The sequence below is a fragment of the Macaca nemestrina genome, chromosome 5 (assembly GCF_043159975.1).
Source record: "Macaca nemestrina isolate mMacNem1 chromosome 5, mMacNem.hap1, whole genome shotgun sequence".
Taxonomy (NCBI): Eukaryota; Metazoa; Chordata; class Mammalia; order Primates; family Cercopithecidae; genus Macaca; species Macaca nemestrina.
In genome coordinates, this window is record NC_092129.1 from 153,394,203 (window position 1) to 153,420,790 (window position 26,588).

Sequence of the window (26,588 nt, forward strand, 5' to 3'; positions counted from 1 at the left end):
AAGATCCCTTGGGCTCTGGAGTTCACATGCTGCAGTGAGCTATAATTGTGACACTGCACTCCAGCCTGGATGACTAAGTGAGACCCAATCTCTTAAAAATAAAAATAAAAGCTTGGCGCAGTGGCTCATGCCTGTAATCCCAGCACTTTGGGAGGCTGATGGGGCAGATCACGAAGTCAGGAGATTGAGACCATCCTGGCTATCACGGTGAAACCCCGTCTCTACTAAAAATACAAAAAATTAGCTGGGTGTGGTGGCACTTGCCTGTAGTCCCAGCTACTCAGGAGGCTGAGGCAAGAGAATTGCTTGAACCCAGGAGGCGGAGGTTGCCGTGAGCCAAGATCGCGCCACTGCACTCCAGCCTGGGTGACAGAGTGAGACTCTTTCTCAAAAAATAAAAATAAAAATAAAAGCTAGGGAATGATTATTACGAAAAAATGCAGCTCTAGCAAAGAGAGAGGGAGAGTGATCTATTGGTTAGGGGCACATAATAAAAGATATTGGAAAATATTTGATTGCTTAGAGTGAGAGATGATTACATAATATACTTTATTATCTCAATATTTTAAAATGTGTATATGGATTATATGTACACTTTTGAACACATATTTCACAGTTTTTGAGTAGAGAAGGGCAGAAAAGGAAACAGAGAACAAGTACAGACAGTATTTTCTAATTTTGCTGTAAATGTAGAGCAGGAAATTAGGAGAGTACCTGAAGCAAAATCCTTTTAAAAACTGATGTTACTGGCCAGGCGCAGTGGCTCACGCCTGTAATCCGAACACTTTGGGAGGCCGGGTGGGGGGGGATGGGGCGGGGGGGGGGGGGCGGATCACCTGCGGTCAGGAGTTCAAGACCAGCCTGGCCAACATGGTGAAACTCCGTCTCTACCAAAAATACAAAATTAGCCGGGAGTGGTGGACGCAGGGGCGGGTGCGGCGCCTGCAATCCCAGCTACTGGGAAGGCTGAGGCAGGAGAATCACTTGAAATCCAGAGGCGGAGGTTGCAATGAGCTGAGATTGTGCCGTTGCTTTCCAGCCTGGGTAACAAGAGCAAAACTCCATTAAAAAAAAAAGAAGTATGATATCAAGGAGTTTGTTTCGTTTTGTTTTTTAATGCGATATATTGTAATATGTTTGTATGCTCATGAGAATAATTCAGTGAAACGGTAAAAAATAAAATTGCTGAAGCAGGAGAGTAGATATTTATAGATGGTTAGTTTTTTGAGAAAACAAGAGAGGATGGGGTCTAACCTCGTCAGCGAGAGTAGAGACATCAAGGTGGTTCTACTATGGCAGAACTTGCTGGAAACCCACTCTCTAGGGTACAGGCAAAAGCTGTTCATACCAGACACACTCCAGTATAAAACCCCTTCAGGAGGGGTGCCTAACGAAGCTGCTCGCTGCTGGGTGTTGCTGACTGTGACTGAAGTAACTGGACACTAGGTAAGTTTTGGGTGCTGCAGGAGCAGGTGCTGGGAAACCATGTACTCACTGCAGGAACCTGGCAAACAGCACACCAGAACCAGGAAGCAAAATCGTTTTTCCCTGCAATGACTCTTCAGTGCCCTCTACTGACAAAGCTTCAGGGCCAGTTTGCAAAGAAAACATATTTAAAATATTCAGGATCATTTTTGGAGCTGAGAGGCAGTAAATCTATAACTGACAAACTGGGGAATGGAAGGATCAGGCTGACAATATCTGAATCTTCCATCAAATCTACCATAACTAAAAGTGGGATGAGATCATATACCTCTAAATGTGATACAATATGTACACAGCACTGCTTTTGAAGTATTCTCCTTAAAAAATTGAACCCAGCCAGGAGCGGTGGCTTACACCTGTAATCCCAGCACTTTGGGGTGCTGAAACGGGCAAGTCACCTGAGGTCAGGAGTTTGAGACCAGCCTGGTCCAACATTGTGAAACCCCGTTTCTATTAAAAATACAAAAATTAGCCTGGCGTAGTGGCGGGCGCCTGTAATCTTAGCTACTCAGGAGGCTAAAATGGGAGAATGACTTGAACCCAGGAGATGGAGATTGCAGTGAGCCAAGATCGCGCCACTGGACTCCAGCCTGGGTGACAGAGCGAGACTCCATCTAAAAAAAAACATACACACACAAAAGCTCAAATCTGATAAAGCCTCTTAAGTAAATAAAAAATAAAAGCTAACGAATGATTATCACAAAAATGCAGATTGACGCTTACCTCTACAGCAGAGAGAGAGACTAGTAGTATCTGGGTTAGGGACACACAGTGAAAGATATTGAAAATGTTTGATTGCTTAGAATGAGAGATGACTACATAGCATCCTTTATTATCTTATGAAACTTAATCTAAGATACACAGGAAATAGAGGAACAAGTTAATTGATACCATGAGGAAGCAATCAACTAAATCTAGTATGGGGAACATTCTACAGGATAAATTAACTGGCTTCTCCAGCAAATTAATGGAATGAAAATAAGGGAAGGGTAGATTGTTATAATAAGATTAAGAGACATAATAATAGAATGCAATATATTGCCAAAGTATAATCTTTAAGAGTCAATGACAGTATCCTATACAAAGAAAAAGTGAGCATGTATCAAAGATGTACTAACAAGAGACTAGTAAAAAAGAACTAGTTCAAAGAGAATTTAGAAGATTGAATATACATACACTGGACATACATCTTCTATACCTCCACTGAACAAAATTCATTGACATTGCTATTGATCAAGAATCATTTGCATTGATATCACTTTTCTACAAGTTCATGTCTACCCCTAAAGAGTACTCTAAATACCCTAAAATACTAAATCAAAGTTAAACTACCCTAGAGAATTAGATAATTTTTACATAGGCCTATTAGAAAATGCTACAGTGTGGTTTGGGTGCGGTGGATCAAGCCTGTAATCCCAGCACTTTGGGAGGCCAAGGCAGGAGGATTGCTTGGGTCCAGGAGTTTGAGACCAGCCTGGGCAACATGGCCAGAACTTGTCTCTACAAAAAATACAAAAATTAGCCAGGCATGGTGGCACACACCTGTCCCAAATACTCAGGAGGCTGAGGTGGGAGAATTACATTAGCTCAGGAGGTAGAGGCTGCAGTGAGCCATGATTGCACCACTGCACTCTAACCTGCGTGACAGAGTGAGACCCTGTTTCAAAAACAAAAAAAATTTTTTTTTAAAAGTTGAATTTGTCATTATATATTATACAATATATTTTCACTAACTTTTGAGCTAATAGACATTTAAAAGTCACCAAATTTGGAATACAAAGTATTTTAAATGACATTCCAAGTCATATAAGAGATTGGTTCAGCCTACGCTTTCTGTTCAAAACCCAGTAGTTAATGCTATTAGCATTCAAAATGCCTTTTTTTTCCTTTTAAAAAGGACAGTTAAACCTGTTATTTTTTACCCTGCAGCCAATTCTTAGCACAAAGCAGGCAGATTTTAGCAGCACAAAAGTTATTTATTAGCTTATGCCTCTACCAGAAAACAGAAATGTTGGCTTAAAATTGTTTCATTGATGTAACTTTTACTTTTTCCTTTACAGATATTCATTTATTCATTCTGGCCCTAATACCAAGGCATCCTTCACACAAAAGATTCAAACAGATTCTTTGCATCTTTACCAATGGAAGTTTCATGTTTTCAAATTTTTTGTTTGTTTGCTTGTTTTTTGTTTGGAGGCCTCTTTCCAAGCACTCTAGTATTCTTAAAATCCTGAGATTCTGAATGCTATATTTTAGCTCAATATATTTATGCTAAACGTAGGGGAAAAAACTAATATGTTTTCCTTACCCATCACAAGGTCTATGTGGAGACTCCAATAAAAAAGAAGAGACTAACAAGAGAGAAGCATGCGCATTTATTTTATTCAAGTTTTACATGACATGGGAACTTTCAGAAACGAAAACCCAAAGAAATGGGGACATTTGTGTAGTGGTATGGACAGTCAGGCAGATGTATGATTGCATGGACAAAAGTGTATGAGCTAACGGTGATAAACTGAAAAGTTAGCAAGGCCTGTCTATTCAGTTTCTTCTTGGCATACCTGTGTGACAGTCCCTCCCTCAGGGCATAGGAGAGGATGCCTGTCACATGAGGGCCTTCAGATTAAGGAGGAAGAAGGAGGGAGCAGGTCAGACAGTGACCTTCCTAGATTTTGTGGCCTGCTTCAGGGAAGAAGGGGCAAGGGGAACTCTAGTTTCTATGGCCTGCTTCAGGGGAGAAACGAGCAAGAGAAGGTCAGAGAAACCTTCCTGTTTCTGCTGTTTTCTCAGTTTCCAAGGTGCCATATTTTGGGGTAGCACTTCCTGTACCCTGTCATATACAAACCCATTTTCAGACAGCAGCCTTTAGTTCCTCCTTAGATTAAACCAGAGCTGCTCAAGGAATGTAACTACTAAATCATCTTGCTCCATTTAAGATATTTATTTCAAATGCAAATAATTATACCATACCCTTTGGCCTAGTCAGCACTGATTCACTATTTCAAAGCTTTACATTTAAGCCTCATAACAACCGTACGAAGCAGATCTAGTTACTTCCATGTTACAGAAGAAGAACTTGTGGCACACAGAGGTTGAGCAACTGCCCCCAAGCCTCACAGAACGTGGCAGACTGGAGAATTCAACCCCATGTAGTTTAGCTCGCTCTTACCCAGCCCCATATGCTGCCCTGGCCTCCATCTGGCATGACCACAGAACTGGAGAGCTAGAGGAAGGAATTTCAACTCTGCTTCAGAACCTTAAATGAAGCAGGAAGCTGTAGAGGGGCACAAAGCTACGAAGCTGCTACAAAGCTGTCTCCTCCACCACAAAGCAGAAATTGTGTTCCCAGCGTCCACTGCTGTTACCCTTACTTGGACTTGAGAAGCTGCACCAATCATGATGTAGTGTGGTGGGAGAGGGACTCAGTGCATGACTGATACCCAGCCAAGCTGGGCCAGGCAGCTTTAGAAATGCCCACATTTCATTTAACATACATTTATTTACATGGAAGCCATGTGAGTGGAAGACAGGTGATGTCTCAACTCTCTTGGGGGTTACCTTGAGGGGGAGGAAGATGGAAAATAAACACATTTACAAAGAAATGAACAAGGTGCTTTCAAGTGGTAACAAATGCATGAAGAAAGGGAAACAGAATAATGCATGATGGGGAACTGGTTTCAACTGGGTGAGGGAGGAAGACCTTTCTGAGATGCCAATTAAACAGAGACATGACTGACAAGAAGCAGGCAGCCATGAAAGGGGCTGGGGCAGGGAGTTTCAAGACCAGGTGAAAGATGAAAGCACAGGTACCAAGGGAGAAGTGGCCTGAGGGAGGTCAGAGAGAGTTAAGCGGGGCTGTTATGTCAGGAGCTCCAGCCCCTCCAAGGGTCTTCCATGCCCCTCTAAGTGTGCTGAGAGGATAGAGAATTTTAAGGGGGGTGGTGGATTTGTGGCTGGAATCTGCCCAGAATGGCCTGTGAATGGGCCAAAGACCTCGGAACAGGGAGACAATGCTTAGTGGCACAGCAATTTTTTAAAGTTTATTATTACTTTTTTTTGAGACGGAATCTTGCTCCGTCCCCAGGCTAGAGTGCAGTGGGGAGATCTCGGCTCACTGCAACCTCTACCTCCCGGGTTCAAGCGATTCTCCTGCCTCAGCCTCTCCTGAGTAGCTGGGATTACAGGCGCGTGCCACCACAACCGGCTAATTTTTGTATTTTTAGTAGAGACGGGGTTTCACCATGTTGGCCAGGATGGTCTCGATCTCCTGACCTCGTGATCCGCCGACCGCGGCCTCCCAAAGTGCTGGGATTACAGGCGTGAGCCACCGCGCCCGGCGGCACAGCATTATTTAAGGAGCATCTTAAACACACTTTCTTCCCACAGCATCAACTAAAAAAGCAGGTATCAAGAGGGTCTAGGTAGGATGTGCTGAGACCACCTCCAGAGCACAGGCCCGCCAGAGTTGTACTCAGCAGGTGAAGTCTACACTACTCCCAACCTGGAGAGGCAGCGTGAGTTATACTGCTGGACCAAGGGGAAAAAGACAAAATGCAGGGCTGAGGGAGAAGGGAAGGACAAGGGATGTTAAATGTGGGCGTGGTTTCTTCTGAATGTCCCGCCCACTCCACCACACTTTGCTTAAATACAGTGCAAATTTCCCTACCCCCAGCGGAAGAGGGGTGAAGATTCGGCAGGTTTTAGGGTCTAGGACCCTGAGCTCCTCCATTCATGAATACCCAAACAACTGTAGCCCACCCTCTCACCACTGCCTAGGCGGGCGAACAGTGTCCTCAGCTAGATCTCCACCCTTAGGAGCAGGGCACTGGCTGACCCGGAGAACCTGCGCCGCCTCTTCCCAGCCTGCTGCCAGCCCAATGCACGAGTTGAACGCCGCTGCCGCCTGGCTGGCCGGGGAAGACGGGGATCTTGACGCAGCGGTGCCTGGGATACGGCAACAGCAGCACAGGGCATGGCCCTGCAGCTGGACTGGACGCGGCGGCTGCAGGCAGAGCAGGAAGCGAGCGCAGGCTGGGCAGCGGCGTACGCTTTGGCGGCGTCAGCTTCCGGGGCCGTGGGCGGGGGCGCGCCCGAGCCTCGTGGAAACCTCCCCACCAAGGACCCTGGGAACCCGTGTCTCGGCCCGCTTTGCAGCCTCTGGTTTCTAAATTCAGCGTCAAGGAGCGGAAACAACCCCCCTGAACTGGGCCCAGACCCTTAAGCTCCTGGAACCTCAGTTTTTCCTTCCGTCGAATGGTGACAATGGCTGTCTGATTGAACGTTATTTTACCTAGGAAGTGATAATTTTAGTAAATAAGTCTCAGAGTATTAGCTTGCTAAAATCCTGCTTTGTCCTGGATGCAAATTTAGGCCACGTTAGGGGAAGGGACTTCGTATTTAATGTTGAGCACCTGGCAAGCGCCACCTTCGCCTCAAATTGCCCTCGGACCCTGATCCAGCACAAGGCCAGAGTTGGGCAGTGAGGGGTCTCGAGAGGTGCAAAGGGGATTATTGCACTCTCAAGAGTCCTACGTACGGGCCTCCTAAGCCTTAGGATTTGATCCCTTATACCGTGTAACAGGCCACCCCGATTACGCGCCAAACTCAGGCTGCGGCTCTTGGCGCAGCCTCTGTCCCGCCTGATTTCAGTTTCCATTTCGCTGCCCTTGGTGCCCCACCGCCCGCGGCTGGCTGGGGATTTGCCCGGTGATCAGTGACGTAAAAGAAACTAAGGTTCCTATTGGAAGGCGGAGTTCGGCAGGAGCCAATCCTGGGGCTGGTCCGGGAGAAATCTCGGCGAAGGGCCCCGAATAGCCGGGAGATTACGGGGCGGGGACGAGCTGTCGCGCTGGTTGTTCGTGGAGGACCGGGACCCGGAACAGACCGCCGCGAGAGAGGAGGGGCCCGGGCCGGGATTCGGGGCCCGGAGCTCGGGACCGGTGAGTAGGGGGTGTCAAATGAGAGATACAGCGAAGCAACAGTCTCGCACGCGCCCCGGGTTTGGGGCGACCCCAGCGCGGCCGCCGGGCCCGGGTTCAAAACGGGGCCAGGCCCCCGGCCGGGCTCAGGAGGGGGTCAAGTTCGCTGCGTCCTCTCTGCCAGCCGGATCCCTCCTGTTTGCTTGTCCTTCCATTCTCCCACTCCTTTTGGGTCTTTCTCGCTTTCTGGTATCCTGCTCAGACTCCCATCCATTCTAGTCTGCGGAACCAGAAGTAAGCAGGGCCTGGATGACCGTCCGGTTGCTTGGAGCCTGGTAGATGGGCGACTAATCCAGCTCCCTGACCAAAGTGTCATGCTTGCTTTCTTTTTCTTTTTCTTTTTTTTTGGTTCGGAGTAAACCGGTTTAGCCACAAATACTTGGAGCTGTGCTTTCACTCCTTCCAGCCCATTAGCATTTTTCTTACTGATTTTCTCCCTATTTGGCCTTAGAAAAAAAGTGTAAATTTAACTTTGTGGAGTACATGGTAGGACACACTTCCAAATCTCCAGTAGATTTCAAATTTTGACACCACGATTTGTGTGTACTTCAAAAGAGGGGAGAATGACATTCATTTATGCATGCCTTACCCTCCTGTTTTTAACTGTTGGCTGAAATCACAATCCCTAACATGTTTTTCCCCAAGTTCAGAAAAATTACCTTAAAAAATAGGCTTTTTATGTTTCAAAAATTGCAATTTTATTGTTTAAGTGGACTTTATTTTTTACAACACTTAGATTTACAGAAAAATTGAGAAGATAGTACAAAGTTCCCACATGCTCCAAGCTGGGTCCCCTGTTATTAACATCTTACCTCAGTGTGGTACGTTTGTTGCAATTAATGAACCAATATCAATACATTATTATTGACCAAAGTCCATAGTGTATTCAGATTTCCTTAGTTTTTACTTCAGTACTTTTTCTATTTCATGATCCCATGCAGGTTACCACATTACATTTAGTTGTCATGTCTCCTGATGCTCCTCTTCGCTGTGGGAGTTTCTCAGACTTGTTTTGATGACCTTGGCAATACTGAAGAATACTGATGGTATATGTTGTAGGATGCCCCTGTGTTGGAATTTGACGTTTTTCTCCTGAGACTGGGCTTATGCGTAACTGGGAGGAAGACCACAGAGGTGGATTGCGATTTTAATCCCATCGTGTCAAGGGCTTGTACTAACATGATTTATAACTTAATGTTGATTTGGCTGAGAGAGTGTTTTTCAGGTTTCTCCACTGTAGTTACTCTCTTTTCTACTGTTTGCATGTATTGCCCTCTTTAGAAGGAAGTCACTAAGTGCAGCCCATACCTAGGGAGCCGAGAGTTATATTCCCCCTTCTTGAGGGCAAGGACCTACATATTATTATTTGCAGTTATTCTGCATGGAATATTTGTTTCTCTCTTCTCCACCATTTATTAATTTATTCAGTGATTAATTTCATTGTAGACTTGGACATTTATTTTATACTTTGGTTTATAATCCAATACTACTTTATTTTGTTGCTCAAATTACTGCGGCTTTGGCTGTTGGGAGCTCTTTTCACTTTGGCTCCTGTGCTCCTTCATAGTATTTTTATAGAGCTTTTTGCTAATGAGACGCTTGTACTTATGTGACCTTGCCTGAACCTCAAATAGCCTGGTAAACTTGGCAAAATATTTTCCCCTTGTTAAGAGGTAAGGAGACTGAAGGCCCAAGGCAGTGGGTGACTTCTTAGATATCACTTCCTGCAGGGGAGTAACAGGTTGGACTCAGATTGTGTGTAACCACCACAGAAGACACTGCAAACCCCCGAAGAGAGTCCATGGTCTGAATTGAGGCTTCTCGGGAGGACTTCAGACTTGGACCCCCCAGGATCAGAATAGAAAAGACACGGAGAATGGGAAGTTGGTTTTAGAAAACAAAAACATAATTTGGCTGGCATCAGGATGAATTAGATTTTGCCAGCTTGATAGAAATGGAATTTTGTTCTTCCCCCCAAAATTGTGTGTGTGTGGAGGGAGGCCAGCAGAGATCTAGGTAATGTGTGTGGCCAAGAATGTCTAATCTAAGGAGAGCCCTGGAAGCCTGCTGCTGAAGCAGAATTTTAATGTGGGAAAGGGAGGGTGCGTGGTGAAAGGGGAAAGAATGGAGATGGCAGGGCTCTGGAATTAGAGGAGGTCATTAATTTCACAAACATTTGCAGACCCCCTACTTTGTGCCAGATATTGGAGATAAAAAGGCCAGTGAGGCATGACCTTTGGGTTCACATTCTGGTGGGAGAGAGATAAAATTATCAATTACAGCCACTTATCCATGGCTTAGTTTTCCGTGGTTTCCGTTACACGTGGTCAACCTCAGCCCAAAGACAGTGAACAGAAAATTCCAGAAGTAAACAATTCGTAAGTTTTACATGTGCATTGTTCTGAGTAGCGTGATGAAATCTCTTGCCCTCCCACTGTTCCTTCATCACAAGAAGGATGAGTACAGTACAAGGTATTTTGAGAGAGAGAGACCACATGCATATAACTTTTATTACAGTATATAGTTATAGTTATTTTGTTGTGTTATTATTGTTAATCTATTTCTGTGCCTGCTTTATAAACTTTATTACAAGTGTGTATGTGTAGGAGAAACATAGGTTTCAGACATCCACTGGGGTTTTTGGAATGCATCTCCTGAGGATTGAGGGGACTCCTGTACGAATGGGTCTTTAGCGAACGGGGGGTACTACTGTATGAAGCAGGGTGATAGTGCTATTGTAGAAATTCAGTATATGCAAAGCTGCAGGAGCTCTCCAGAGGAGGGATACATTCAACTCAGAGATGGGATGGGCGCAGGAAACTCCTCACAGATAAGGGGACAAATTGTATTCAAGCTTTCAAGGACGAGCTGGACTGGAGAGAAGAGCACGTACAAGGGAATGGGCGGAGAGTGGGGAGTGAAGAAGGGGCTGTCTTCCTGGTTCAGTGTATCTAATGGCCAGAGAATTAGGTAGGACGAGGAGGGATTTGGGGCTGGATGGGTAAGTTGGGGCCAGCCGGATGCAGGGCAGGGGAGGATGCCTGTGCAGTTTTGTTTTTGTTTTGAGACAGAGTCTCGCTCTGTCACCAGGCTGGAGTGCAGTGGCACGATCTCTGCTCACTGCAACCTCCGCCTCCCAGGTTCAAGCAATTCTCCTGCCTCAGCCTCCCGAGTACCTGAGACTGCAGGTGAATGCTACCACGCCCAGCTAATTTTTGTATTTTTAGTAGAGGCTGGGTTTCACCATGTTGGCCAGGATGATCTCGATCTCTTGACCTCATGATCCGCCTGCCTCAGCCTCCCAAAGTGCTGGGATTACAGGCATGAGCCACCACTCCTGGGCCACCTGTGCAGTTTTGACCTCAGCTAGTAGGAGTTTTTTTGTTTTGTTTTTAATTTATTTTTATTTTTATTTACTTATTTTTTTTTAGAGACAGGGTCTCCTTATGTTGCCCAGGCTGGTCTTGAACGCCTGGGTTAAGGGATCCTTCTGCCTCAGCCTCCCAAAGTGCTAGGATTACAGGCATAAGGCACCAAACCCAGCCTCAGCTAGGAGATTTGAAACAGGAGAATAACAGGATGAGATCCTGTGTGCTAGAAGGATGATCCTGGCAGCACTTTTTAGGAAATATGCCACATCTCACCAAATCTAAGATGTTACTTGTCTTAATCCATTTTCTCTTGCTATAACAGAATACCATAGACTGGATAAATTGTAAATAACGTGTTTATGGCCGGGCGCGGTGGCTCAAGCCTGTAATCCCAGCACTTTGGGAGGCCGAGATGGGCGGATCAAGAGGTCAGGAGATCGAGACCATCCTGGCTAACAGGGTGAAACCCCGTCTCTACTAAAAAATACAAAAAGTTAGCCGGGCGAGGTGGCGGGCGCCTGTAGTCTCAGCTACTCGGGAGGCTGAGGCAGGAGAATGGCGTGAACCCGGGAGGCGGAGCTTGCAGTGAGCTGAGATCCAGCCACTGCACTCCAGCCTGGGGGACAGAGCGAGACTCCGCCTCAAAAAAAAAAAAAAAAAAAAAAAATAACGTGTTTATTCAGCTCACGGTTCTGGAGGCCAATAGTCTCTAGCAAGAATTGCATTAATCCATTCATGAGAGTTCAACCCTCATGACCCAGTCAGGTTTTAAAAACCCCACCTCTTAATACTGTTACACTGGCAATTAAGTTTCCAACACGTGAACTTTTGGGGGACATGTTCAAACCACAGCACCACCAAATCTTTTGTGTGCCCTTATTTTATGCTCCACATAAAAAAAATTTTGCCAGTTAAATTATGACATGCCATTGATCACATTTCAGAGATGCTAAAATGTGATGTCACAGGTGTCTCAAATTTGATGAAAAGCAGTAACTCCCTAGCTGATGGCTTGGATTCCTCCCTTTCCCTGGATTAATGGTTAGAATATCTCCATCTCACTGACTTATAGATGGTAAGTTACCAAGGGAAAGAAGAACAGAAGCTGGGTGGGCCCTTCCCCTTCTCTCCCCAAAGATAAACATTTACAACATTTACTGGTTGGGTCGAGGAGCATAATATCTGGTCTACTGCTATAGGGTTCCTTGGCCTGTTACTGGGCCTCTCTCATGCTGTTTCCTTTTGGGGAGTTAAATACACACACACACACACACACACACACACACCCACCCATATTCTATATCCCATCCTCCAGAGTGGCAAAAATTAAAGCTGATAATATCAGGTGTTGGTGAGGCTGTGGGGCAGCATGAGTGCTCGTAGCCTGCTGGGCAGACTACACAGCACTACAGTCAACTTTGGAAACAGTTTGACCTGATTAGTCAAACTGAGGATACATCTTACCTGTGTGTGCTAGGACATGTATGCAGAAATATTCACAGAAGCAGTGTTTGTCATTGTCCCAAACTGGAAACAACTCATATGGCTATCAGACTGCATTAAAAATTATATAGCTACAGAGCAGCAATTAAATAAAATCAGCTCATGATCACATGAATGAGCCTCACAAACATGTTGACAGCCCCCCCCCCCCAAAAAATACATGCAAAAAAAAAAGGAAAAATTCCATTCACTAGAGGCTCAAAACCTGAGAAAATAAACTCTGTCGTTTATGGGGTATATACCTAGGTCTGAAACTAAAGAAAAGGGAAGGAGTGATTCTCACTGTTACAACTTACTCCACCACAACCATTTTCTCAGACACAGTTTTTTCTTCTCCTGGTTTTTGTAAGTTCCTGGAGCGAAACCTTGAATACGATGATTTGATGGTGACGTGCAGCCCACTGTTCTTGCTGCTACAGGGAATACAAAGAAATTGCTTCTCTCTCTACCAATTTACTACCATCTTGCTGGAGCGAACAGGCAGGTGACTAAGATTGTTCGCATTCCTTCAGCAGACATGTAGGAAGCATCTTCTTTGTGTCAGGTACTCTGTGCTTGTGCTTTGTTTTCTCAGTTTTTGTTGTCTACTTTGTGCCGAGTACTATGTAGATTCTGGGGATGAGACAGACACAATCTCTCTCCTTGTTTGGTGGGAAAAGCTGGTGTTAAGCGAGTAATTACACTAATAAGTCAGGACTTAAAATTGCAGAGAAGTACAGGGTGCAGCATGGGGTGTTTTGGGGCTATCTAACTGGACTACATGTGGACCCAATCTGACAGGTCAGGAAAAAATTGCCAGAGGAGGTGGCTTTCAGCTGAGACTTCAAGCTAGAAAAGGCATTTGCTAAGTGGGAAAGGGATGGTGTTCTAGGCAGAAGGAATTACATTGTCAAAGGGCTTAGCCAGGAAAGAGCATGGCACTTTGAGGCATGGAGAGCGGTTTGGTTTGGCTGTGAGGTGGGAAGTGGCAGGAAATGAGCCTGGGCCATGATTATCTGGGATCCAGCTAGGATCTCCTGAGACAGCCTCCTCACAGAAGAAAGGAAGGGCAGGAGTTTTGACTTTATTCCTGGAGCACCAGAAAGCCATTGAGGGGTTTAACCAGGTTGGTCATCCGGGCAGATTGGCAGTTTAACATGTGACCGAGTGTGTTTGCGGAACAAAAGGCCAGAGTGGCTGCAGCACTGGGGCAGCAAAGGAGAGAAGAGGTTTATGTAAATCTGGAAACCCTTGAGGATTTGATGATCCCACAGTTGGATCTGATTGATTTCAGCTTCTAAAGGATTCCTCAGTTAGGTCACTGGATGTAGGTTCTGGTAGGACAGGGAGTTTGCCATTTTTGTTCTCTGCTGTAACCTCAGTGCCTGACACATAGTAGGCACCTAATAAACAAACATCTGCTAGCTGTTGAATAAATTTTAACATCCTGCTGCTTAAACCCTCAAAGGCTTCCCAGGGCTGTTAGGATAAAGTCCAAAATTCTTAACCTGGGTCACAGAGTCTTGCATAATCTGTTCCCTCCTGTTTCTCCACCCTCCCTCTGCTCTCCTCACTGCACTCCACCTGTGGCCAATTGTCAACTCCTCAAACTCACCACTACCCTTTCTCTGGCAGTTGATTTCCTCTGCCTGTGAGGCTACCCTCCACAGCACTCCATATGGGCAGGGGAGAGTTCATTTTCCAGGCACCAAAGTGCAGTGTATGGTGGAGTGGAAGGAGCCCAGAGCTGGGAGGTGCACCTCACTGCACCTCGTGTTAGCGCTGTCCTTGCTGCCAGCCAGCTCTGCTGCTGGACAAATTGGTCCGAGGCTCTGGCACTCACTTTCCTCCTCTGTAAATAAGGGGGTTCTAGTGATTCACAGTCCTGATAGACTTTAGAATCTCCTGGGAAGTTTGTTTTTTAACACCAGAACCTGGGCCACCTCTGGAGATTCTAATTCAGTTGGTCTGGGTATGTTTTGAAGACTCACCAGTTTGAAGACTACAAATCTGATGTGTAGTTAGGGTTTGAACCATCCCACAAGATGATAAAGGATTCCTTCCTATATTTGGTGCAAAGCACCAAGTGACACTTAGGAATATTTTAGACAAGAGAGAGCTTAGTTCTTGATTCAACGTTAGACAAATATTCAGGCACAAATATGAGGAACTCCCAGTTTTCCCCTGTGGGTCAGCTGCAAGACCAGGGCACTTTAAAGCCTTGTCTCATCCACCTCCCAGCTGGCTGCTACCTCCTGCCCCTCTTTGAGCCCTGTGGGGATTTCTAGCGTTCAGAGCCCTGGTGGTTTTTGTGGCCTGCACTGTGCTTCAGAGCACCACTGATGCTCAGCTCCGTGGGGAAAGTCAGCCAAGTGTGACCACAGGAACGTGTCATCCAGTCACTGGGATCTCCTGGGACAGCCTGGGATCCAGGCCTTTGACATGGCCAGTAGGGGTGCAGTCACTCCTAGTATGCACATCCAGATCAGTTGCTTTTTGCCCTGAATTCTGGCTTCTCCGGGTTTGTTAGAGGTGTCTCACGGAAGTTTACCTCATGGAGAGTTTGCTTATCTCAGATTAAAATACGGGCATGAATCTGGGACCCCAAGAGCCCTTAAATGGAGTACCCACAAGGAGTGGAGCTGTAGGCTAAGTGCTGTGGGATTACAGGTGCTTTGCTCTTGTTTGGAGGTCCGGACATATGCTTGAGAAGTGGCTTGGGATACTCAAGAGAGTCCTGAACTGGTACCCTGGAGGCCAGGGTACAAACCCAGGCCTCTCTATTCACTTTCTTGGACCCCAGAGTCCACATCTGGGATTCAGTGTCTACCAGGGCACCTCTCTGGGTGGCATCTAGGAGCCAGAGGCAGGCCGGAGTTTCACCCCGGCTGGAGTACAGTGGCGCAATCATGGCTGTCTGCAGCCTCAACTTCCCAGGCTCAGGAGATCCTCCTGCCTCAATTTCCTAAGTAGCTGGAACTATAGTCATGTGCCATCATGCCCAGTTAATTCAGCTAATTTCTTTTTTTAGAGACAGCATCGCACTGTGTTACCCAGGCTGGTCTCAAACTCCTGGGCTGAGGCAATCCTCCCGCCTTAGCCTCCCACAGTGCTGGAATTACAGGCGCAAGTCCCCGTGCTCGGCTCTCAGCTAGTTTTTGCGGCTCATAATGATTATTCTTGGAGCCAATAATCGTGCATGCATCCGCATCTTGAAATTATGTGGCGTCACCTTGGCCAGTCTGTTGACATATGCAGATTAGGTATTTATGAGATCCAGAGACTTATCGGGGAGGGGTGGATTTCAGGGAAAGGGGAACCTCTTAGAGAAAGGTACGGAGTGTCTCTAGTTCTGCCTATGGGGAGGGTACCAGGACATTGCAGGGCTTGTTTGTTGCATCTTCCTGGTTCTTTTTTTTTTTTTTTTTTTTGAGACGGAGTCTCGCTCTGTCATCCAGGCTGGAGTGCAGTGGCGAGATCTCGGCTCACTGCAAGCTCCGCCTCCCGGGTTAGGCCATTCTCCTGCCTCAGCCTCCCAAGTAGCTGGGACTACAGGCTCCCGCCACGACCCCCGGCTAATTTTTTTTTGTATTTTTAGTAGAGACGGGGTTTCACCATGTTAGCCAGGAAGGTCTTGATCTCCTGACCTCGTGATCCACCCACCTCGGCCTCCCAAAGTGCTGGGATTACAGGCGTGAGCCACCGCGCCCTGCCATCATCTTCCTAGTTCTATAGAATTGCAGCTAGCGGCCGGGCGCGGTGGCTCACGCCTGTAATCCCAGCACTTTGGGAGGCTGAGACGGGCGGATCACAAGGTCAGGAGATCGAGACCATCCTGGCGAACCCGATGAAACCCCGTCTCTACTAAAAAATACAAAAAAACTAGCCGGGTGAGGTGGCGGGCGCCTGTAGTCCCAGCTACTCGGGAGGCTGAGGCAGGAGAATGGCGTAAACCCGGGAGGAGGAGCTTGCAGTGAGCTGAGATCCAGCCACTGCACTCCAGCCTGGGTGACAGAGCGAGACCCCGTCTCAAAAAAAAAAAAAAAAAAAAAAAAAAAGAATTGCAGCTAGCTTCTGGTTTATTTTTTATTTTTTGAGATTTTTTGAGATGGAGTTTTGCTCTTGAGATCGTGCCAACTTTTGCAGTGCAGTTGGCACGATCTCAGGTCACTGCAACCTCCGCCTCCTGGGTTCAAGTGATTCTCCTGCCTCAGCCTGCCGAGTAGCTGGGATTACAGGTATGTGCCACCATACCCAGCTAATTTGGTATTTTATAGTAGACAAGGGGTTTCTCCATGTTGGTCAGGCTGGTCTCAAACTTCCCATCTCAGGTGATCCACCTGCCTCTGCCTCTCAGAGTGCTGGGATTACAGGCGGAAGCCACTGTGCCTGACCGCTTCTGTTTTATTGAAGAGACAGAAGAATGCCCCCTCACCCCTAGCAGGGATGTGTGACCTCTGGTGCAAGGCAGTTCATGAAGAGACTTCCTCAGGTTCAGAATTCTCATCTGGGTAAAGGGAGTGGGGGTGGAGTGGGTCATCTCTGAGGTTTTTTTTTTTGGCTCTAATTTTGGTTTCTGTCTGTCCAGGAGCCAGGAATGGAGAGAAGGGTAATGGTTTTATTTCTTATTGTGGAAACCTGTTGAGATAATCACAGAGAATATACTGAAGGCATGAAAAATAGGGCAGAACCATAGCAGCATGTGGCAAGTTGGGGAAGAGTTTTTGGAGAGGGTGAATTTTGCATCGGACCTGACAGAATTGTGTATGGGGAAGGGGAGCGGTTATTCGGGTCTGCTCACATCTCTCATACTCAACCTCATTTCTCCTAATTCGGAAATCTTGAGATCCTCCATCACTAAGAAAGAAAACTACTGTCCAACAGGGACCCTTTATTGCTCACCCCATATGTGAAAGTTAGTCATAGCTAAGGCTAGGGTGCTTTGGTCAGTATCAGCAGAATATATGCCCCTTTTATTTTGTCAGCATTACTCAGCTTACAAAGCCCTTCCATGTAGATGACCTCATCTGAGCTTCCTAACAAAGGAGCTGGTATTAGACCCCATTTTACAGTGTGCTTGGGTAGGGAAGAGAGTGTAGTGGATTGAGCGGAGGCTTTGGCACCAGACACTGCTTCCTAGCCATGTGCTCTTGGGCAAGTTGCTTAACCCTGCTGAGCCTCAGTTTCCTCAGAAGGAGTCTGTATAAGCAAGGGAAGGGATTGGTCATAGAAGTGGTACTGTGTTTCGTTTATCTAGTTACGGCAGACTCTCAAAAACAAATGGTTGTATACAATTAACGTTGTCTGCAGTTCCCCTGAATCCATTCATTTGTTCAGTAAATGTGTATTGAGCTTCTACAAGGTGTCAAGCACCATGATCGCTGTATCAGTGATTTAACCATTTTTGATGGTTACTACAGACCCCTTTAAGAATGTGATAGAAAACTATAGCTCCCTCTCCACAGAAAACTTTTCTAGCTTTTTATTTTGCTTTGCCGAACCATTTCAAATTGGGTGGGAGACGTGAGGCTCTAAATACTACAGCATCCACTGCCTTGAAATACAAGTATTCTCAGCCGGGCGCAGTGGCTTACACCTGTAATCCCAGCACTTTGGGAGGCCAAGGCAGGTGGATCACCTGAGGTCAGGAGTTTGAGACCAGCCTGGCCAACCTGATGAAACCCCATCTCTACTAAAAATACAAAAATTAGCCGGACATGATGGTGGGCGCCTGTAATCCCAGCTACTAGGGAGGTTGAGGCAGGAGAATCGCTTGAACCTGGGAAGAAAAGGTTGTAGTGAGCCAGATTGCGCCATTGCACTCCAGCCTGGGCAACAAGAGAAAAACTCCATCTCAAAAATAAATAAATATGTAAATAAATAAATAAGTATAGGCATTCTCATACATAACCTCAATAAATGCCATTAAGAAAATAATTTTAGACAGGGTGCAGTCACGCATGCCTATAATCCCAGCACTTTGGGAGGTTGAGGTGGGAGGATGGCTTGAGCCTAGGAGTTCGAGACCAGCCTGGGCAATGTAGTGGGAACTTTTCTCTACAAAAACCTTTAAAAATTAGCCAAGTGTGGTAGCGTGCACCTGTTGTTGCAGCAGCTCGGGAGGCTAAGATATGAGGATTGCTTGAGCCAGGGAGGCAGAGAGGTTGCAGTGAGCCAAGATAGTTCTGCTGCACTCTGGGGGACAGAGTAAGACCCTGTCTCAAAAAAAAAAAAAATAAATAAATAAATAAAAGAAAGGAAATAATTGTTTAACATGATCCAACAGCCAATCTATTTTCAAATTTCCCACAATAGTTCCAAGACTATTTTTATAACTTTTTTTTTTTTTTTTGCAGGATCCAATCAAGGTTCATGTATTACATTTGTTTACTATTTCTCTTTAGTCTGTAAAAATCAAGAGCAGTTCCTTTGAAGTTTTTTTATGACATTGACTTTTTAAAAGACTAGACCAGTTGCCATGTGAGCTGTCCAGCATTCTGGATTCATCTGATTCTTTCCTCATGGTGTGGTTTAACTCCTCCATCGGTACTTTTTCAGTTGTAACATACTTCAGAGTACTCCTTTCCTTTATATTTTTTATAAACTGGAAGTTAGAGCTAAAGACTTGACTAGATTCATTCAAGGCAAACATTTTTGGCACAAAAACTTCATAGGTAATGTTGTGTGATTCATATAGTGCCATGCCGGGAAGCACATGCCACTTTGCCCCATCTGCTGATGACGCTGGATTTGGTCACTTAGTTAAGGTAACCACTGGATCTCTTCCTTATGAAGGTATGTCAGAAAGTAATCCATTCGTTGGTGCTTTGGCACTATGGGGACTATCTCATCCCCCAGAACCTTTCACCTAATAGTTTTAGCATCTATTGATGATCCTTGTGCTATTATAATGGCAGTCGCAAAATGATTTTCTAATTCTGTTATCTCTCTTCTACTTATTCGCTGATTAGTCTTACAGAATATTATTCTTCTGTAATTCCCAGACAATTTTAAGTATCTAGTACATGTACAATAATTTTTAGACAGTTTCAGTTTAGAGACCATCGAAGCCCAGCATGGAGCCTGGGTGATGAGGTGTCTTATTCTGCACGGAAGAAGAGCTGTAGCTGAGCTCTTGATAGTCCTTTGATTCTTCTTGTTTTGCAAGTAAATTGCAAAATAAGTTCCCAACCCAAAGATAACACAGGCTATCCTTCGACAAAAGAACCACCTCAGCTTTTAAACTTCTAGGCCATTCGGCAAAGAGGCATGCATGATAAAGGGCTTGAAAGCCCACAGACACACCCAGTACCATTCCTTTTTCCTCTTTCCAAACACTTGCAGTATGTTACAACTGAAAAAGTGCTGACCTAGGCTGATTTCCTCAACAGTAAAGCCAAGGATTTGGACCAGGCAATTCCTAGCATTTTTTTTTTTTTCTTTTTTGAGATGGAGTCTCACTCTGTCACCCAGGCTGGAGCGCAGTGGCACAATCTAGGCTCACTGCAACCTCTGCCTCCTGGGTTGAGGTGATTGATTCTCCTGCCTCAGCCTCCTGAGTAGCTGGGACTACAGGTGCATGCTACTACGCCTGGATAATTTTTGTATTTTTAGTAGAGGTGGGATTCCACCATGTTAGCTAGGATGGTCTCGATCTCCTGATGTTGTAATTCACCCGCCTCACCCTCCCAAAGTGTTGGGATTACAGGCGTGAGCCACCGTGCCTGGCCAATTCCTAGTATTTCTACCAGCATTACTAACATCTAGGAACTTGATATTACTTTCACTTGACAGTTAAATTTCCTTGATGCATTCATTTGAGCTTTGAAGGTGCTTGATTTTCCCCTCATTATGTCTCTTAAAGTCACACATACCTAGATCCATTAGTGCTTCCAGTTGCAATTATTATCAGCACTATAATAGTTTCTTATGTTTATGTAGTCCTTTTAAGTTATAAAACGCTTTTTATGTGTTATTGTACTAGACCCTCAATGAGTAAACATTATATCCCTGTTTTGTTTACTCTTGGGTCTTATAGACTGGGGGTTTTATTTCTGTCCCATTAATGTCACTACTGACCAAGGCCACTGAACTGTTGCGATGGACTTTCACCATACATAATCATTAATAGTATTGATTTGCCTGTAATTCAGGTTGCTTCATTCCAGCCTCGCAGTCACCTCTGTGCCCTGCTGGTTGTCTTCCCAGCACTGCCCTAGTTGCCTTCCATGGATCTATAGGAGAGCAAGTCCTCCAGGTACTGCCCTGTGATGATGTTGTTGAACTCTGTAGCACATGTGTCACTGTGGCTGGTTCTGCTCACTTCCTCTCTTGCTGCCACTTTTGAATTTAACTCTTTGTGGTTTGGACACTCACTAGATTTGGAAACCAGGGGTTCTGGGTTCTCTCCTAGATTTCCGTCTGTGTACCAGGCTTGTACTTAGTACTTTTACCATAATTCTTTCACATGACCTGCTTAGAAACCCTTGAAGGTAAGTATCACTCTTCCCATTTTACAGATGGATACACTGAGGCTCAGTACTTAAGTGACTTCTGTATTGTCACACAGAGTCAGGGGCAGGAGGCTGCTTTTGGGTTAGATGTACTGAGGCTCATAACCTCAGACTGGAACTGGGCCAGGACTACAAAGGTAAACAGAAGCAGAGTCCTTTCTGTGTGTCCCCGCTCCCGGTACAAGCCAAGGCCTCACAGCACATAGCAGCCACAGCCACCTGAGGATTCCTCCCAGCTAGACGAGGCAGTTACAGCCAAGAACAAGTCCATTGAGGCTAAGCTGTGCCCCTCTGGAGGGCTGAGTCTAAGGTCCAGCCTTCTAGGGGAAGCAAATTAAGCCCAAGCTATAGAATAGCCCAGGGAAACACTTATAAAGGGAAATGCTGACAGTCAGACTCCTGAAGCTTCCTGATGCTTCTCGAGTTTTGGTAAAGAACCTTAGTTTTTTTTTTTTTTTTTTTTTAATGTTTTCTGGTTTTTTGTTTGTTTTGAGACAGTCTCTTATTCTGTTGCTCAATCTGGAGTGTAGTGGCACAATCATGTCTCACTGTAGCCTCCACCTCCCAGATTCAAGTAATCCTCCTGCCACAGCCTCCTCAGTAGCTGAAACTACAGATGTATGCTACTACACTGAGGTATATTTAAAAATTTTTAAATTTTTTTAGTAGAGACAGGATCTCACTATGTTGCTGAGGCTGGTTTCAGACTCCTGGGTTCAAGTGATCGTCCTGCCTCAGCCACCCAAAGTGTTAGGTTTACAGGGTGAGCCATGTCACGCTGCCCTCTCTTAGTTCTTGAAACCTGAAACCTTGAGGAGCAAACAAAAGGGGTCTCTTGGCCTCAGCACTTTGGGAGGCCGAGGTGGGCGGATCACGAGATCAGGCGATCAAGACCATCCTGGCTAACACGGTGAAACCCCGTCTCTACTAAAAACACAAAAAATTAGCCGGGCGTGGTGGCAGGTGCCTGTAGTTCCAGCTACTTGGGAGGCTGAGGCAGGAGAATGGCGTGAACCTGGGAGGCGGAGGTTGCAGTGAGCCAAGATCCTGCCACTGCACTCCAGCCTGAGTGAGAGAGCAAGACTCCATCTCAAAAAAAAAAAAAAAAATTGGGGGTCTCTTGACTGTATCAGGACCCCCATGACCAGTTGTGTGTCTTGTGCTTTGCACAGCTGAGTGAAGGAGCACTGTATCCACAGTAGACATTGTAGATTTATATGTGTGTCATTATGAGTTTCCCAGTAGGTAGTGAGTGATTTTTCTGCTACAGTGGTGCATTACAGCGATTTTCCAACAGATAGAAGGAAGGGTGTTGAGGCTCTCCCAACAGGAAGGTATAGGCTATTGGCAGTCCTGCTCTTCACTCTACCAAGCTAATCTTTCTGGGTTTCCATATCCTTATCTGTACAATGCGGGAGTTGGACTAGATCTGTAAGGTCCCCTTCCCTTTGACATTGTGTGAGCCTTGTAGGAGCTGGTGGTGTCTGTAGATTGACTGAGTGCTGGAGCTGGCAGCCCTGTGCAAGGCTGCCACCTCTGCCCCTTTACTGTGTTCGCGCCTGACTCTATGTCTCGTCTCCAAGGAGAAGAAGTCCTCACCAGTGAACGGAGACCTCTCTGAACTGAGGATACCATGGCCACGTCAGCCCCACTACGGAGCCTGGAAGAGGAGGTGACCTGCTCCATCTGTCTCGATTACCTGCGGGACCCTGTGACCATTGACTGTGGCCACGTCTTCTGCCGCAGCTGCACCACAGACGTCCGCCCCATCTCAGGGAGCCGCCCTGTCTGCCCACTCTGCAAGAAGCCTTTTAAGAAGGAGAACATCCGACCTGTGTGGCAGCTGGCCAGCCTGGTGGAGAACATTGAGCGGCTGAAGGTGGACAAGGGCAGGCAGCCGGGAGAGGTGACCCGGGAGCAGCAGGACGCGAAGTTGTGTGAGCGACACCGAGAGAAGCTGCACTACTACTGCGAGGACGACGGGAAGCTGCTGTGCGTGATGTGCCGGGAGTCCCGGGAGCACAGGCCCCACACGGCCGTCCTCATGGAGAAGGCTGCCCAGCCCCACAGGGTAAGCCCTCCTCATCCCCGAGGGTGGCTTGCCACCTTCTCTGGACGCTCCACCCTGCAGTCCTCAGAGGACTCAGCCTGATTCTCCCCTCCTGCCCCAGCCCAGAGCATCCACCTGTTCCCACTGCTTGTTTTTCCACAGGAAAAAATCCTGAACCACCTGAGTACCCTAAGGAGAGACAGAGACAAAATTCAGGGCTTCCAGGCAAAGGGAGAAGCTGATATCCTGGCGGCGCTGGTAAGTGATGCTGTTTCAGGAAGCCCTGAGGCAGTGCACCCGTGTAGGGCAGGGTGAGCCTGGGCAAGCAGGCGGCAGCTGGGAGGTGTCTCTAGCACTGTTTGTAGGGAGGACGGGCGTCAGCCTGGCAGTGGCAGACCTGGGTTTTAGCCCAGGTGCTGTCTTTCTGAGCTATGTGGTCTTGGGCCTGTTTCTTTCTTGTCTGAGAGACAGGTGGGTCGTCTGGATGTCAGCTAGAGTCCCTTCTATTTTCTGTGGCTCTCACCTTGATGGCAGGACCCATGTCCAGCTGCTGGTTCTCTTCTGCCAGGGGACTGAAGGTGTGACTTCATTCTTCCTTTCAAAGAGAGAGAGAGAGACAAGGTTGCCTGAGAGTGGAGAGGGTCTAGAAGGAGGGAGCTGGCTCCAGGGTAAGAACTGGGAGGGAAGGGCTAGAGAACAGCTAAGGCAGGCCTGCCAGTTCTGATGGCGCTGTATGTAGTGAGGCCCAGGCCCAGGATAATGGTTGCCAGTATAGTGGGACCCCCTCCATATCTGTGGGCTCCACACCGGTGGATTTACCCAACCATGGATCAGAAATACTCAGAAAAAAGGAAAAGCATCTCTACTGAACATACACAGATTTTTTTTCTTGTCATTATTCTCTAAACAATGCAGTGTAACAGCTATTTATATAGCATTTACATTATATTAGGCATTGTAAGTAATCTAGAGATAATTTAAAGTATATAGTAGATTATATGTAAATATTATTCCATTTTACGTAAGAAACTTGAGCATCCTTGGATTTTGGTATCCTTGGGGAGGGGATTCTGGAATCCATAACGCACTGATACCGAGGGACAACTGTAGTTGGGAAACAGGCAGCACGTTATGTTCTTGATTAGAGATGGGGTTGGCGGGGAACTGATCAAATGGTTCTAATTTTCTGGGGAACTGTGTATGTTGAGGAAGTGGGCAGTAGAGGAGTAGTGGGGTCAGGGCCAGTGGTGCGTCATTAGGCCTGGGGAGAGGGAGACAGTAAGCTAGAGATGGCTAAGTCCAAGGGACCCCTCCGGGCCCTCAGTGTGCATGGCTGCCCCCAGCCCAGCACCAGTCAACAGGGCCACTGAGGACTCCCCTCACCCCAACTGGGGAGGAGATTTGGAGGCAGGAGAGGACATGGTCCCTAAGCGCAGATGTCACACAGTTTTGCTGAGGAAACAGGATACAGTCTTATGTGGCGGGGTGGGGGACACATAGGTATTTTAGACTGAACAGTGGGGTGCTGAAGAGAGGACTGGTCAGGCTTAGATGACATTAATCAAGCAAAACTTACTGGAAGAGGTGACAGAGATTTTGTCCAGGAGGGAAAAGTGTGCCAGTTCATGAGTGAGCCCCACAGAGTTTCTGCAGGGGCCCCAGATTGTACTGGCTTAGCTAGAACAGACTGTGGCTGACCAGTCAGGTAGAGACAGGGTTTTGATCATATAGCGGTGGGGTGAACTGAACTAATTCATTCCTGGTGTCTTCTTTGAGAAGAGGAGTGTGGACCAGGAGCCCTCTATAGCTCCTCCCACTCCAGATCCTGTAGAATTCCTGAACGGGGGTACCGAGGTGAACGAACCAGCCTTGCACACCTCCAGTGCTGGGCCCTCCACCCTGAGCGGAGGTGTCAGCCCTTCTCCCCTTCCTGCCCGTTGCAGAAGAAGCTCCAGGACCAGAGGCAGTACATTGTGGCTGAGTTTGAGCAGGGTCATCAGTTCCTGAGGGAGCGGGAGGAACACCTGCTGGAACAGCTGGCGAAGCTGGAGCAGGAGCTCACAGAGGGCAGGGAGAAGTTCAAGAGCCGGGGCGTCGGGGAGCTCGCCCGGCTGGCCCTGGTCATCTCCGAACTGGAGGGCAAGGCACAGCAGCCAGCTGCAGAGCTCATGCAGGTGAGAGGCCATCCCTGGACAGGGAGCCAGGGACCAGGACGGTGAGTCCCAGCCCTGCCATTCACTTGCAGGACCTTAGGAGACTTGGGGGCTCAGTTTTGTCATCTGAAACATGGGGATGATAATCCTTCCCCCTGCCAATTATTCTGTAGATTGCATGAGCATAAAATGAAATAACTGGCATGGTGTCACTTCAAAAAATAAACTTTCTATACAAAACTGTTCAAAAAACTAAATGATACAGTATAAAATGGAAGGGAAGGTTATTAATATCATTAATTATTATCATTTACCTTCCTCCGTCCTCACCACTGCCATCACGAGCCCTTCTAACAAGTCACTGGCAGACACTTAGCTGGTGGAAACTTTTTATGGTGTTGTGGTTGGGGGTGGCTGAGGGAGGGCTGACCAGCAGCTCCTCTCAAAGGCCCGGAGGATCTGGAAGAGATAGGGAAACTGGGGAAGGGAAACAGAGATGGCCAGGTTTTCTCTGGGCCCATGGGATTACCACACAGAGAACAAGATGGAAAGCAGGCAAGGGGGCCTCGGGGCGCCTCCTAGAGGAGGGGCCTTTGATAGTGAGAAAGGGAGGCTTTGGGGCTGAAGAACTGGCTGTGAAGCTGAAATGGCACCACATCTCCTCCCCTGGGAGCCTCTGGGGATCACACTACCCTGAAGAGGGCCCAGCAGCCTTTGGAGGGGTAGAGGGCTCAACCTTCCTGTCCTCACAGGCTGGGAGGAGAGGGGCTCTCTGATGGTATTCACCCACTTGCACTGTTTAGGGTGGCTGGGTCTGTCTGTCAGCAGCAGAGCCACCCAGGATTTCTAGGAAGGTGGTCCCAGGCCAATGGCAGGGCAAACCAATAGCCAGGAGGGAGAGGCGGCAAGGCAGACTCCCCAGTGTGTGCACCAGGACAGACTGCAGAAGGAAGCGGCCACCTGCTCCTCATTGTTGTGAATTCAGATGCACAGAATGAGGACTGGCAGGGAGGTTAGACCTTCCAGTCCAGCCCCTACTGATGAAGTCACTGAGGTCCAGAGAGTGGAAGGAGTTTGTCCCAGGCCATGTGGCAGGTGGCAGGTCACAGCTCGAGCCCAGATGACCTGACTCCTGGGCTCTGAGCTCTTGTTCTTATTTTGTCCAGAATGTCTCTCTGGCCCCCTCTTTTCCTCCAGATGTCATTCTGTCCCCTCAGATTTCTCTCGTCATACTCTGACCGGGTCATTTTCTGCGTCTCCTTTTGCCCCTGTTTTTCCTCTCCCCACACCCCTGCTATGTGTGGATGCCTACTGTGTGTGGAACAGAGGCACACAGCTGAGGATGTGGTGGGGCTGAAATCCATTGCGTCTGCCCAAAGGGGTGCCTTTTCCTAATGCACCCAGAGAAGTGGCCCTCTGAGCAGAGGCCTGGCCCTCAGTGACTCAGAGCACTCCGATTGCAGCTCTCGCTGGGGTGGGGTAAGGTTAAGGGAAGAGAGAGAAAATGGTGTCTGCTTGAAACTAGTATAGGAAATGTTATTGGTACTGGTTTCTTT

The 26,588-nt window shown here is 47.1% G+C and overlaps 1 protein-coding gene across 3 annotated transcripts in view; it reads left to right on the forward strand.

The window, feature by feature from the left end:
- The window catches only part of LOC105498593 (tripartite motif containing 26), a 151,177-nt gene that overhangs the window by 114,486 nt on the left and 10,103 nt on the right, over positions 1-26,588 (forward strand). The window contains exons 1-4 of one of the 3 annotated variants that reach the window (XM_011770757.2): positions 7,293-7,424; positions 22,413-22,900; positions 23,042-23,137; positions 24,823-25,053. In XM_011770757.2, coding sequence (XP_011769059.2) covers positions 22,463-22,900; positions 23,042-23,137; positions 24,823-25,053 — 765 coding nt within the window. In that variant the 5' untranslated portion in view covers positions 7,293-7,424; positions 22,413-22,462. Of the gene's footprint in view, positions 1-7,292; positions 7,425-22,412; positions 22,901-23,041; positions 23,138-24,822; positions 25,054-26,588 lie in introns of those variants that run through there. The other 2 variants (XM_071097388.1, XM_011770758.2) reach the window with 2 other exon arrangements.